The 14,752-nt window shown below is 46.1% G+C and overlaps 1 protein-coding gene across 1 annotated transcript in view; it reads right to left on the reverse strand.

Moving 5' to 3' along the window:
- The window catches only part of TECPR1 (tectonin beta-propeller repeat containing 1), a 35,110-nt gene that overhangs the window by 12,438 nt on the left and 7,920 nt on the right, over nt 1–14,752 (reverse strand). The window contains 13 exon segments of the mRNA XM_087942193.1: nt 43–139; nt 590–692; nt 1,095–1,222; nt 2,897–2,916; nt 2,918–3,055; nt 4,001–4,150; nt 7,362–7,517; nt 9,052–9,197; nt 10,761–11,230; nt 11,608–11,753; nt 12,523–12,624; nt 13,275–13,375; nt 13,467–13,641. Coding sequence (XP_087798319.1) covers nt 43–139; nt 590–692; nt 1,095–1,222; nt 2,897–2,916; nt 2,918–3,055; nt 4,001–4,150; nt 7,362–7,517; nt 9,052–9,197; nt 10,761–11,230; nt 11,608–11,753; nt 12,523–12,624; nt 13,275–13,375; nt 13,467–13,641 — 1,932 coding nt within the window.

Consider the following 14,752-nt stretch of genomic DNA (forward strand, 5'->3'; position numbering starts at 1 on the left):
CTTCTTTATCGGTACCAGGGGCCAGAGAGCAAGTTCACTTACCCAAGACCACAGCGGGGATGGGGGCTTGGTGTTAGCTTTGGTACACTCGCATAAACCAGAGGCGTCGCTCCACATATACCGGTCGGTGGGCAGGCCTCTGTTAAGGCAAACAGGAACAAGGTTCAGCAAATCTGCCTTGTTAGGTCAAGGACATTTGCAAGGGGAAAAAAAAATGCGAATTGACAGCTGTTCATTTTGTTTTTAGGACATGAAAATGACCAGGTAGAGTAGCGCACAGTGGCCTAGAGGCGGCGCTCTCGCCTCGCAATCAGGAGGCTGTGAGTTCCATCCTAAGTAGAGGCAGATTTATTTCTCTCTCTGGGCACACTGAGAATATATCTGCCGAACAAAACTCCTCATTGGTGACAGGAAGGGCATCCGGCCAGTAAACACTCAGCTCCATTCAGTTGCTAAGACTCCACCCCGCAAGGTATTATGGAGTCATTAAAAGATGTTGATGATGATGATGATGAAAATGATCAGGTAGCATAATTCTTGTTGCAACAGGCTGGCAAAAACTGAATTTTTACCTGTCCGCTTTGCCTACCTGTTACTGTAGCCCGTGACGGGATTCCACCGTTGATTTTCGTAAATATAGACGCCCTTCACATCAGTCTGGGGGTGAATATTCTCAGGGCTGCCTGCCAAACCTGTTTAAGGCCAAACCATGAAAATTATCCCTCTGTTTCATTTTCCTTCCTTGTTTTTTTTTTTGATTTAGGATTGAATGATCCTCTTCCACCTCAAGACTCAAAATATTAATGTAATGAATATGAATTATAGCAAACGTACAGGAGGGTTGAAGTACAGCACCCTCATAAATTAATCCAGGGTATTAGTCAGCCACGCAAAACTCTAGGAGGACTTCAACTCCCAGAATTTCCCAGCCAACATGAATTCTGGGAGTTGAAGTCCACATATCTTAAAACAACCAAGGTTGAAAAAACACTGTTCCAGATGAGAGAGAGAGAGACAGAAGTTCTTGTAAAATTGGCAGAGACTCATTCCCCAAGTTCAGCTAAATAAGGATGACTGGAAGAGGCATTTCTTACCTGACAAAAAACTTCCTCCATAACCCCCTGTGTAAATCCAGGCGGTGTGGTCATAACCGACTCCCCACACAATGCCATCGCTGTTGCATTCAATCAGGCGCAGATGTCCCCCGACTTGGCGCCAAAACCTGCAAGGAGAATGGTCCACTCAGTCTAATAATCCCTTGTGGTGGCGGAGCTGGTAGCCGATTCGGACAGTGAGGAGGTTGGGGAGGAACATGAGCCTGGAGTCTGGGGAAGGCTCTGCGTCGGAGGCAGAGATGGAGCCAGGGCCGTCTGACAGCTATCAGCTGCCTTCGGAGTCGGAGATCGGTGAGGCAGAAGAACAGCGGGAGCCTGTTCCCAGGGCGTGCATGCACAGAGCTGCCAGGTGAAGGGAATAGCTAAGGAACAAAGGTCGACTCGGGAGTAAGGGCACAAGCGGACGTTGAATGAATGGCCTCTCCTATAGGGAATAAAGAGGAGTGAAAGGGGAGGCGTGTTTGCAGGAGACAGTTAGTTCAATTCATTCGGGTGAAGATCTGACTTCTTGCCATGTATCTGCTACAGCAGGGGTCCCCAACCACCGGTCCGTGGACCGGTACCGGTCCACGGAACAAGTCCTACCGGGCCGCTGGCTTGCTGGGCGCCGCCATCTTTTTTTGATGAAAAAGTGCTTCCGGTGAGCTTTTCCGGGTAGAAAGCTCACCGGAAGCACGTTTTCATCAAAAAAAGATGGCGGCGCCAGCGCTTCCGTGAGCTTTTCCGGTAGAGAGCTCACCGGAAGCACGTTTTCATCAAAAAGATGGCGGCGCTAGCGCTTCGGTGAGCTTTTCGGGTAGAAAGCCATTCACCGGAAGCACGTCATCAAAAGAGATGGTGGCGCCAGCGCTTCCGGTGAGCTTGCTTCCGGTGAGAGGTCACCGGAAGCACTTTTCATCAAAAAGATGGCGGCGCACAGCTGATGCCGTCGGCGCGGCCAGCTGATGCCAGTACGGGCCGGCGTAAAAAGGTTGGGGATCACTGTGCTACAGAGCAGCATTTGGAAGATATCGGCCTGGCAGCTCTCCAAGCCTAATAAAGGTCTGTAATGGAGGAATCTCTTGAAAGACTGTTGGCCGGGACTTTGCTGGAGAGGAACTCACTTTAAATTAAATAAAAGGGGGTTTTATTGGGACGAGGAGTCAGCTTCGTGCTTTTGGGAAGCCTAGGTCGGAACATCCCTTGCTGGATCTCCATCTCTTCATGCTAGAGCTGCGATGGTGAACCTAGGGCAAGCGTGCCACAGGTGGCACATAGAGCCATTGGTGCCGGTATGCGAGCCCCAGGGAAACTTACATTACTGCACGTGTGCGTGGCTCCCAGCTGATTTTGGGGCCTTTTTCGGCCTCCCAGAGGCTCGAGGGAAGCTTCTGTAGCCTTTGGAGGCTGAAAAAACAGGCCTGTTTCATCACTTCCGGTATTTCTGGAAATACCGGAAGTGAAGAAACGGGCCCATTTTTCGGCCTCCAAAGGCTGCAGAAGCTTCCCTTGAGCCTCTGGGAGGCAGAAAAAGGCCCGAAAATCAGCTGGGAGGCACACACAGGCAAGGGGGGTGGGGTGGGGATTGTGAAGGCATGCGCAGGGGGCATGGAGGGGGGGGGCGCACGCATCGCTTTCTGGGTGCTGGCATGGAAGTGAGTGCGCGCAAGCAATTTTCAGCACAGGAGCTCAAAAAGGTTAGCCGCCACTGTGCTAGAGTTCTTCAAAAGAGAGATATTATTCTCGGTTCCAAAATCATTTTATTTGAGCAAGGGAGAGATTTTGAGGTCAAGGTTACTTACATCTGATCACAAGGCATTGGGATGCGTTAGGGCCTCCAGGTCGGGGCTGGGCTCGCTCACAAAGATGTCACCTTTGCAGGTCAGTGACCAGATGGCTTCAGGAGAAGGAGGGCCCTGCAGCTGCCGGCCCTCACAACAAGACATGTTCAGTAGTGCCAGCTGGGAGACCCAAAAGGGATTGGGAAAGAGATACGACAGGGTTCAAACACTTCCTAACCTTAGAAGAGGATATTTGTAGCTCAAGACTGAATTGTGGGGTCCTTGGAGCTCTCTGAGTTTGGTGGCTTTCTTGCAGACGTTTCATTACCCAACTAGGCAACAACATCAGTGCTAGTAGGGGTTTGCTCTGTGTTTACATATAAGTGTCAGTGTTGGTGGGAACGTTCTTGGTGGTTCCTGGACTAGGCTGTTGTTTACTACAAGGGTGTTTGTCTGAGTTGGTGGTTCCTTGATTGGGGCATGGCTTACTTCTTGATTGCTAATCTAGTGTTAATCCTGGTGCTAACCTCTACTCATCTGGATGTTGCGTGCTGGAGAGGAGATGCTTTAGTCTTTTTGTTTCTTTATTTTTTGGCTTTGTGATTGTCTCTTTTGAATGGTGTGTAGATGTTATTTATCTCTGTGTGCCTGTTGATAGCTAATTTATCTGAGTGTCAAGAGCAAATCCCTTCTACCACTGATGATGTTACCTTGTCTGATAAAGAAAGGTCTGTAAGAAAACAACCAAGCTCAGAGACTAACACGTACTCTACACTTCCTACTCTTTCTGGAAAACCAAACCAGTCCCACCAACTTTCCATCTTTCTATCGGATGGTTGTTGACCCAGGGCCCCACTTTTAGAACTGCCTTCCCAAAACGACTGGAGGACGATCCCATTTCAAGTGCAAATTTATCTCCTTCTAAACCATCGTTTGAAAAAATAACCCATCGCCATGTGACTCTACAACTTGAGGTAAGCCACCAATCATGGTTTACCGAGGCCAGGTCTGGGCTCAGCCAACAAATTCAGTCCAAAATCAACAACTTGCATTGTTTTGGGCCAGTACGTCAATCGTACTAGAATTAAGTATTTGGCCAGATTTGGAAAACACCTCTAAACATACCCAGTCGTGCATTTCTTGCTCGGTGCTCGTAGCTAGACGGACGGGCCATCGTTGCTTAGTCCTCTCCGGTGTATAGAGAGCGAAAGAATGTTTGGCCTCGTTCAGAATCTCAACCAGAATGGTGACTTCATTGAGAAACATGTGGATGTACTGGGGAACACAAAAAAATATGTGAACTCAGATGTTCAAGTTAAGGAGTGCAGTTAAAAAAAAAAGGAAGTTGAGGAAAGTATAAGAAGTGTTCCCATAAAGGTATGATAATTAATTGAAATGTGTGAAATGTCTAAAGATATAAATGATTGTTAATACCAATGATTAGGCTATGTTATAATAGTGAAACTATTTGTGAAATGAGGTTTGAAGAAGGAGAGGGGAACATGTAATGTAATAATGATTTATAATATGTGATGTGGGGGATGGAACTAATATGGCAAATAGATGCTCCCATAGAAATATGTGATTTAATTGATAAGAAATGTGCTAGATGTTTAAGATATGAATGAATATTAATATTAATGAATAGATTTGTATTGGTTTTGATGATATTGTATAATGTTAGAATGTACCAGACAGAATCCCAACGTAAGTTATGTACTTTAAATTAAGTATTATAAATATAGGGAAAGAGACATAGGCATCATACTCCAATCAGTGTACAGGAGAAGGTTTTACTTTTTTTCTTTTAAGAAGAAAGATAAAACGGATAGTTGGAAATAGAACAGACAAAGAATAAATATTATGATTTGAATTGAGAGGAGATAAATAAAATAAAATTGAGAAAATTTAAAAGAAAGGAGAAGCTATATAGAAAAATGAAAATGTAATAAGATATGGAATGATATGTAAAATGAATATGAATTTGAATGTGTGTCTGTACCAAGAGTTTTGACCGGATTAAGCAACTTTCAGAAAAGAGATTTTTATGTTTTTATGTCTTGAATTTTTGTATGTTTTGTATGTCTTTAAAAGTTAATAAAAATTTGTTTTTTGTTTTTTTTTTAAAAAGGAAGTTGAGAAGCATTAAGCAACAGTTTAGCTAACATTTCAAACAACGTCCAGAAAGTTTCTGTGGGACCCTTGGATCAGGTGTGGCCATAGCAGAAAAGTATTCTCTTTTAAGAATTTAAGCCAGTGTATCTTAACCTTAGCCACTTTAAGATGGGTGGACTTCAACTCCCAGAATTCCCCAGCCCACTGGCTGGGGAATTCTGGGAGTTAAAGTCCATGCATCTTAAAGCTAACAGATAACAGATAATCAGAGTTGTCCAAACCCTGCCCAAGCAAGAGACCCTACACCATTTCTGACAGATGGCAGTCCAGTCTCTTCTTGAAAGCCTCCAGGGATGAAGCTCCCACAAACTTCTGAAGGCAACTTCTGTTCCATGGGTTGATTGTTCTCACTGTCAGAAAGTTTCTCCTTATTTCCAGGTTGAATCTCTCCTTGATTAGTTTCCATCCATTATTCCTTGTCTGGCCTTCGGATGCTTTAGAAAATAGCTTGAATCACTTCCTCCTCTCTGGGGCAGCCCCTCAAATATTGGAAGGCTGCTATCCTGTCTCCCCTGGTCCTTCCTTTCACTAGACTAGCCAGGCCCAATTCCTGCAACCATTCTTCTTACGTTTTAGCCTCCAGTCCCCTAACCATCTTGGTTAGGTTGCTCTTCTCTGCATTCTTTCTAGAGTCTCAACATCTTTTATTGCCATGGTTGAAAAATGCTACTTTAGGTCTGAAAGCAAAAAAAAAGTTTCACACTTCACCAGGGTTCCCAAATGGTCTTTCTCTAGCGGCTAAGTAGAATTTAACTTGGCTAAAGATTGGATGGGGGAACTATCCAAGCCGTAGGCTAGAAGTGAGAAAGAAAGATACCTGAGAAAATGCAGGGAGAAAAACCCTTTCCTGTGGTTGCCGTAGGAACAACATGGATGTGTTCTTTGGTACCCGATGAAGAATAAACGAAGGGGCTAAAATGGTGTCACATGCCTCATTTTGCAGATTGCAAGGTTTCTGCTTGGTAATATTGCTCTCCAGTGGATTCTTTTTGAAATTACATTTGAGAAGTGATTTATCTTCTGAAATGTGCACGTTTCAAGAGTGCTGGCTGTTTGTTTCTGAGACATTTTTCACACATTTTTATTAGTTTATCAATATATAAACTTACGAAATTTTAAAAAGAAATAGAAAACTAGGAAGGGGGAGGGAAAAAGAGAAAACATGGAGTAAAGAGGGAAAAGGAAAGAAAAAGGCACCGACTTCCAACTCTCTTTAGCACAGTAGAAGGTAACAACATCCCATTCTCAAACTTTTCACTTTTGCACCACCATTTCTATAGCAATAAACTTATCTAATCAGCAAAAACAGAATCAAAGTTTCCTTTTTCTTTTCATTTGCAAAATTTCGGAGACCGTTTTAATTCGCCGTTGACCCCTAGTCCCATTGCTTCGGGATCTTCTTCATTCCATCCCTACTTAATTTTTCAGAACAGAAATAGGAAAATTTACAAGCAGGGGAAACGATAAAAATGTTCTGCTCCTATTAACATGAATTTTCAACCGTTGCAGCATGCCTGGTGTGTGTGTGTGTGTGTGTGTGTGTGTGACAGGATCACCCTCTGCAACCTTGGATGGGGAGGGGGTTGGACTAGATGACCTACACCCATGATGGCGAACCTTTGGCACAAGTGCCACCGGTGGCACGCAGAGCCATTTGTGCGGGCACGTGAGCCCTAGGCAAACTTACCTCACTGCGCATGCGCGCGGTCTCCCAGCTGATTTTCGGGCCTTGAGGGAAGCCTCTGCAGGTTTTGCAGGCCGAAAAATAGGCCCGTTTCGTCACTTCCTGTATTTCCGGAAATACTGGAAGTGACAACGGCCCATTTTTCGGCCTGCAAAGGCTTCCCTCAAACCTCTGGCAGGCTGAAAAAGGCTGGGAGGCGCAGTGCAGGTAAGGTGGTGGTGTGTGCATTGCCTTCTGGGTGCTGGCATGCGAGCGTGCAAGCACACACATAATTTTTGGCACAGGAGCCCAAAAAGGTTAGCCACCACTGACCTTACAAGGTCCCTTCCAAACCCTGTGAATCTCTTAAACCTTCCCAGCTAGCTTCCAACCAGCCAAGTCCATGGAAGAAGCTGAATGACAGCACGATTCATTTAACAACGGAAGCGATTCTCTTAACAACAATGTCCAAACAGCCCATCAAATAAGCGAGCTCATGTGCCAACTCACTCAATGGCCGCTTGGCTTTGCCGTGGCAGTTCTGCTCCCAACTGGGATTGTAAGTCGACGACCACCTGCATTTTTTGTGTCAAATTGGAGTCAGGAACTGGGTGCGAATTCAACCCCCCGCGGCTCGGACACTCCTACCTTCTTTTCCTCATTGTGCGTGTAGTAGACAAAGAGAATGCTGTCCCGCGTCCCGTCGTTCGCAGTGAATTGTTCCAGGGCCACCTGCACGTCCACCCAACGGTAGGGCTTCCAACTCCTCCACCACTGTAAACTTCCGGTTTTCACCCAGACGGACTGGAAGAGGCAAAATTCCATCATTCCATCAGAATCAGCTATGACAAAACAACATATTGATTCAAAACCAGAAATATTTCTATTGGGGAGACTACCCGAAAAATAGAGTAAGGAAAATGCCTATTTAGTTATTCATATTTGAACCGCTGCCAGAATGGTATTTGCACAAAAATTGGAAGAGTGAAGAAATAACCTACACATAAGAATGTGATTAGGAAAATATTAGAATGTGCAGAAAGGAATATATTAACGCTAGCAATTAAGGAGAAAGAGCAAACTGAATACTATATGGTATGGGTTCTATTTTATCAATGGTTAAACAATAAAAATGGAAGTTAGAAACAGGGAAACAAAATAAAGAAGATATGTTAAAAGAAATAAGTGAATATTATGACTGGTATGTTGTATTATTATTATGTCAACATTGGAGAATGAATAGGTGGAACATTACTATGTTAAATATTACAGAAATAATATGAATGATCACTATTCAATCTAGTTTCTTGGATTAATTCTATATAGGAGGAGGAAGCATTTTAAAGATCCAAGACAAAATGATGGGGTGGGGGAGGGGGGAAGGAACACGGGACTCTCGTTTATTGATTTATTTTTATTGGTATCCCACCTTTATTATTTTTACAAATAACTCAAAGTAATGAATGTATTCAAAACATTTTCCTCCTTCTATTTTCTCCACAACAACCCTGCAAGGTGGGTCAGGCTGAGAAACAAGAGGGACTGGCCCAAAGTCACCCCATTGGCCTTCATACTTAAGGTGCAACTAGAACTCTCCGTCTCCTGGCGATTTGCCCAAAATCGCCTAGTTGATTTTTGGGCCTAAGGCAGGACTAGAACTCACAGTCTCCTGGTGATTGGCCCAAAATCACCCAGCTGGCTTTCATGCCTAAAGTAAGACTAGAACTCACAGTCTCCTAGCGATTGGCCCAAAGTCCTCCAGCTGGCTTTCATGCCTAAGGTAAGACTAGAACTCACAGTCTCCTAGTGATTGGCCCAAAGTCCTCCAGCTGGCTTTCATGCCTAAGGTAAGACTAGAACTCACAGTCTCCTAGTGATTGGCCCAAAGTCCTCCAGCTGGCTTTCATGCCTAAGGTAAGACTAGAACTCACAGTCTCCTAGTGATTGGCCCAAAGTCCTCCAGCTGGCTTTCATGCCTAAAGTAAGACTAGAACTCACAGTCTCCTAGTGATTGGCCCAAAGTCCTCCAGCTGGCTTTCATGCCTAAGGTAAGACTAGAACTCACAGTCTCCTAGTGATTGGCCCAAAGTCCTCCAGCTGGCTTTCATGCCTAAGGTAAGACTAGAACTCACAGTCTCCTAGTGATTGGCCCAAAGTCCTCCAGCTGGCTTTCATGCCTAAAGTAAGACTAGAACTCACCATCTCCCAGTTTCTAGCTTGGTGCCTTAACCACTAGCCCAAATCTGATTCTCTCCTTTGAAGACTTTTTGGTTCCAAACTTTTGATGGTAGAATCGCCACAAAACCCCATCACACCCTCTCCCTTTTCCCCACTTTACTTGCTCCACCGCTTGTTCATAATGTCTGAAGTTGTCCAACTCTCGGTGGGTCCTTTCCGACAGCTGGCGGACGATCTGCTTCCTCCATTGGGCAGTATGGCTGGGGCTGAGGGAAAGTGCCAAGGAATGAGCGCAGGAGGTTAAAGCTATAAAAAAAAAAAAAGAGAATTCCCCATCAAGCATTTCCTTTCGATTCTTCCCTTCCACACAGTTTTTAAAGCATTGTTGGCATTTCTATCCTGCTCCACTCCAAACAATTCTTGAGTGGCAGAGGGTAACAAGGATTTAAAAAAAAAACAAGCAAAAAAATAAATAAAAATAAAATAGTTCTCAACTTTCAACCATTTATGAAGGTCCTGGAAAAAACTGATTGACGACGGGTACATTACAATTACATTAGTGGTTAGAATGCAGTATTGCAGGCTGACTCTGCTCGTTGCCAGGAGTTCGATCGTGACCGGCTCAAGGTTGACTCAGCCTTCTGTGCTTCCGAGGTCAGTAAAACGAGAGCGTTGGGGGCAAAAGGCTGACACTCTAAATCTCTTAGAGAAGGCTGTAAAAAAGTGTATATAAGTCTATTGCTCTTCCTTTCCTTCCTTCCTTCCTTTCCTTCCTTCCTTCCTTCCTTCCATCCATCCATCCATCCATCCATGGTGCAGTGGTTAGAATGCAGTAAGTAAAGGTCAAAGTTCCCCTTGCACATCCGTGCTAGTCGTTTCCAGCTCTAGGGGGCGCCAGTGCTCATCTCCATTACAAAACCAAAGAAGAGCCAGCGCTGTCCGAAAACGTCTCCGTGGTCATGTGGCCGGCATGGCTAAACGCCGAAGGCGCCTGGAGGAACGCTGTTCCCTTCCCATCAAAGGGGCCCCTATTTTCCTACTTGCATTTTTTTACATGCTTTCGAACTGCTAGGTTGGCAGAAACTGGAACAAGTAACAGGAGCTCGCTCCGTTCCGTGGCGCTAGGGATTCGAACTGCCGACCTTTCTGATCGACAAGCTCAGCGTCTTGGCCCCTGAGCTACCGCGTCCCTTTTAATGCAGAACTGCAGTACTGCAGGCTAATTCTACCCACTGTCAAAGAGTTCGATCCTGACCAGCTCAAGGTTCACTCAGCCTTCCATCCTTCCGAGGTCAGCGAAACGAGGACCCGGATTATTGGGGGTGTCCATAGGCTGACTCTTTAAACCACTTAGGGCTGTAAAAGCGCTACGAAGTCTAATGGCTAAGGCTACTGTTCTGAGCAAACACAGTAACTCAAACTGTCACAGCTTTAATCTACAAATAAACTTCTTTGTAGATAAAAGGGGGCTTGTAGCCAATTAGTCTAACTAGAAAAACTTTGACAGAATTCTTCAGATAAACCTTCGTCTCTAATCACAAAGCTGAGTCCTTCGAACGTTTTTGTCTTTTGCAAAGGTAAAAAACCTTTTGAAACCAGGCTTATATTCCCTAGAGGGAGGGGCCATTACATTGTATCCTTACTCCCGAGTCGCCTGTGCTGCTCCAGCTATTCTCTTCTACGAATCATCCTGCGCTCACAAGCACTTGGCACAGGCTCCTCGGGAACCTCCTCATCGCTGCTGCCAGCCCCCACAATCCCTGAAGGCAACAATCCACTCCCTGATGGTCCCGGCCCCTCATCTGAGTCCTCGCTCTCCTCCACCATCCTCACCTGCTGCCGGCTAACCACAACAGCTACACCACCCACCTGACTGAGCCGTGAACCATTTCAGCGGGCTCTGGGAATCCACAAGGCAGCCTCTGCTGGAGACCCAAATCCAGAGTGGGAGATCGTCGGTCACAAAATGATCTTCGACCGCAGCCGGTAAGAAGGAAGACAAACTGGGGGTCTTGGCTTGGAGCACAGTCGCTTTGGACATCCTGCTGGCTTCTTTCAGGTCGATGTTGGTCCACTGAGGCTTGGGAGGAAGCGAGTCCAGATTGGAAGGAGGCTTATCTGGACCAGCTTGGTGGTCTCTATCTGACCCGGCAGCGGCTTCCTCCAGAACGGTGGCTAATGGGTCCATATCCAGCTCCGGGACCGGATGGGGACTGTCAGGGGCCTCTGGATCCAGTCCAGGAAGAGGAGCATCGTTCAGATGGGATTCTGACTCTCCATCACTCTGAAAGACGGAGGCGTTTTGTTCTTTGATGTCGTCCGTAAAGAAGCATCCAGCACTGGAGATGCAAGAGGGAAAAACAGATCTTACTCTCCCCATTATGAGCCTCGGTGGTGCAGTGGTGAGAGTGCGGTACTGCAGGCTCCTTCTGCTGACTGCCAGCTGCCTGCAATTTGGCAGTTCGAATCTCACCAGGCTCAAGGTTGACTCAGCCTTCCATCCTTTCCAGGGTGGGTAAAATGAGGAGCCAGATTGTTGGGGGCAAGAGGCTGACTCTGTAAACCGCTTAGAGAGGGCTGGAAAGTACTGGGAAGCGGTATATAAATCTAAGGGCTATTGCCCTTCCTTCCTTCCTTCCTTCCCCTTCCTTCTTTCCTTCCTTTCCTTCCTTCCTTCCTTCCTTCCTTCCTTCCGCTTTGGATAACGGTTACTTACCTAAGGAGGCTGGTAGAGCTGCCGGTTTGAGATCGGTCGCTCTCTCGGTTGCAGGCAATGGCTTTCCACATTTTCCCGCTCAGCTCGCTTGGTGTGACGCCTTGACGGAAGTAGATTGCTCGGTCCTCACAGCTGATCCCCCAAACCTGTGTCGGAAGGGAAGGGGAGGCATGGATATGAAAGGAAGGGGAGGGAAGATAAAAGGGGGAGAAAGGAGAGGGAGATAAAAGGAGGGGAGGAGAAGGAAATATAAAACAAGAAGGAAGGAGGAGAGGAGAAAGAGATATAAAACAAGAAGGAAGGAGGAGAGGAGAGAGAAAGAGATATAAAACAAGGAGGAGAGAAGGAAATATAAAATGAGGAGGGGAGGAGAGAAGGAAATATAAAACAAGAAGGAGGAGAGGAGAGAAGGAAATATAAAACAAGAAGGAGGAGAGGAGAGAAGGAAATATAAAATAAGGAGGAGAGGAGAGAAGGAAATATAAAACAAGAAGGAGGAGAGGAGAGAAGGAAATATAAAACAAGAAGGAGGAGAGGAGAGAGAAGGAAATATAAAATAGGAAGGAGAAGAGAGAGAAGGAAATATAAAATAGGAAGCAGGGGAGGAGAGGGACGAGATAAACAGGAAGAATCACATCTGCCCTCTAGAAGGAGCTGGGATATCCAACCATGACATTGTCCACCCTTTGCTTTCTCCTGGAAGATGCTGTTGGGATGCAGACATGACCAGAGTGTGGAAACTGCAAAAATGCTTAGCTTAACTACCAGTATGTACAAATGAAGCAACACGCAGTTGAGTTTTCAGTTACTTCTTTGCCAAATTTCTCTCTCCCCATCCCTTGACTTGTAATCTCTTCCGTTCTTTTCTCTCTTTCCACCCAATGGCCTCAACCAAGTTTTTCCCAAGAGACTCACCTGGTCATTTAAGCCCACGTCCACCATCTGCATTTCACCAATCATCTCGATCCAGCTGGTGCCACAAGGATTGTAGGAGTTCACGCCACGCCTGAACCAGACCTAGATGAGAAAAAGCCTCAGGCAATTACTTGCCTTATATTTGATATATTTTGCACCAAAAAGCGTCAGGGACAGAGGTTTGGGGTTACTCTCCACCTGCCACCCAAATGAGCTCCTTAAAATCCTGATATCGGGATAATGTTATAAGGAACAGCAATAGTCTCATTTTTCTTCTTCTTTCTTCTTCTTCTTCTTCTTCTTCTTCTTCTTCTTCTTCTTCTTCTTCTTCTTCTTCTTCTTCTTCTTCTTCTTCTTCTTCTTCTTCTTCTTCTTCTTCCTTCCTCCTCCTTCCTTCTTCTTCCCTTCTCCTTCTTCCTCCTCTTCTTCTCCCTTCCTCCTCCTCCTTTCTTCTTCCCCTCCTCCACCTCCTCTTCTTCTTCCTCCTCCTTCCTCTTCTTTTTCTTCTTCATCATTTAACGACCCCATAATCCCTTACGGGGTGGTCCGGGCAACTGAATAGAGCTAAGCAGAGTGTTTGGATGGCCAGATGCCCTTCCTGTCACCAATGTGGAGTTTTGTTCAGCAGATAACGGGCCGTCTTTATTCAGGTAAACCTTTGTAGCTGATAAAACATCGGCCTTTTAAAATTCTCCTACAATCAACAGGACGAGCAACTTAAGTCAACCCATACAGCTCCAAAGGCCACTCACTTTTCTGTCTTTCGTGACCGCCCAGACCACATTCACCCCGACAGACACGTGGGAGATCCCATTCTCGGCAACCGGTGGATCCACAATTGTCCATGACGTTCCTGCCCAGAGAGAAGAGACAGAAATCAGTAGAAGGAATGGCCCAAACTCCACAGCGGAGAAGCAACTTCCTTGGGCCACCAATGAACCTACCCTGGGGGTTGTTTCGGTCGATCCCTTCTCTCACGATCGCCTGCCCTTCCCAGCAGGTGGCCCAGAGGAGATCGTACGGTCCACAGCTGATCTGTATGGCTTCGCCCGGAGCAGGGATTAAGGTCCAGGAAGATCCTTCAGGATTGTGATGAGTGACATCGCTCCGATACCAGATCTAGGAAGACAAAAGCCGTTTTTCAGGCACGGTTGCTCAGAAGGAAGCAAACATTTATGTACACTTAAGAGAGAGAGAGAGAGAGAGGATTTAAGTGACTTCTTATCTTGCACCAGGGATCAAAAACTGCAGGCCCTTCTTGATATTACTGTCCTAAAGTTCATTTAGTAAATTTCATTACGTTGATGGTTCTCAGATGGCCTTCATTTCCTCCGTGTGATGACCCAGGGCGTGGCACAAAGGCAACCCAGTCAGATAAGCAATTACCGTATTTATCGGCGTATAACACGCACAGGCGTATAACACGCATCTTCATTTTAAGAGGGAAATTTCAGGAAAAAAAATTAAATTTCTAAATAAAAACTTTGAAGCAAAATAAGGGTAGCTCAGAACTTTTTTTTTATTAATATTATTACCACTTATAAGGTAAATCAGTGGTCCCCAACCTTTTTTGTACCAGGGACCGGTTTCAAGCAGAAAATTTTTGCAAGGACGGGGAAAGAGAAGAGAAGGAGAGTTCGCTCTCTCGCTGCTCCACCATCCAAGGAAGAAACTGCTTCAAAGAAGGGGGGCTTTTCCTGTCGCCGCAGCTATTCCAGCGCCCGTTTCACCCCCACTCCCACCCGCGCGCTTCAATCCACAGTGTCCCATTCTGCCTGCCTGCCTGCCTGCCTTAGTTTCTGGTTGTTTGGGAGCAGCTTCGGCTGAGAATAATAACTATTTGCCTCTTTTACTCAGCCGAAGCTGTTCCGATTCAACCATTAACGAAGGCAGGCAGGCAGGCAGAACGGAGCACTGCGGGCGGGCGGGCGGACGGGGTGGGGTGGGGAGAAACGGACGCTTCAGGGAAGCTGCGGCGACAGGAAAAGCCCCCCGCTTCTTTGAAGCAGTTTCTTCCTGTGCTGGTGGAGGAGCGAGAGAGCGACTGAGAGAGCTGACCCAGAGAGAAGGACAGGCTTCGGTTGCTTCCTCCCTCCCCTTCTTTCATTTGTGTCCTTGATCCCCGATCCCAGCAGCATTCACCGAAGGCTTCTTAACATTATATCGGCGTATAACACGCATACATCATTTGCCCCCTATTTTCAGGGGGAAAAAAGTGCGTGTTATACGC

The sequence above is a fragment of the Notechis scutatus genome, chromosome 12 (assembly GCF_049901735.1).
Source record: "Notechis scutatus isolate UNSWTSFEM ecotype Mainland chromosome 12, rNotScu1.2, whole genome shotgun sequence".
In the NCBI taxonomy this organism is placed as follows: domain Eukaryota; kingdom Metazoa; phylum Chordata; class Lepidosauria; order Squamata; family Elapidae; genus Notechis; species Notechis scutatus.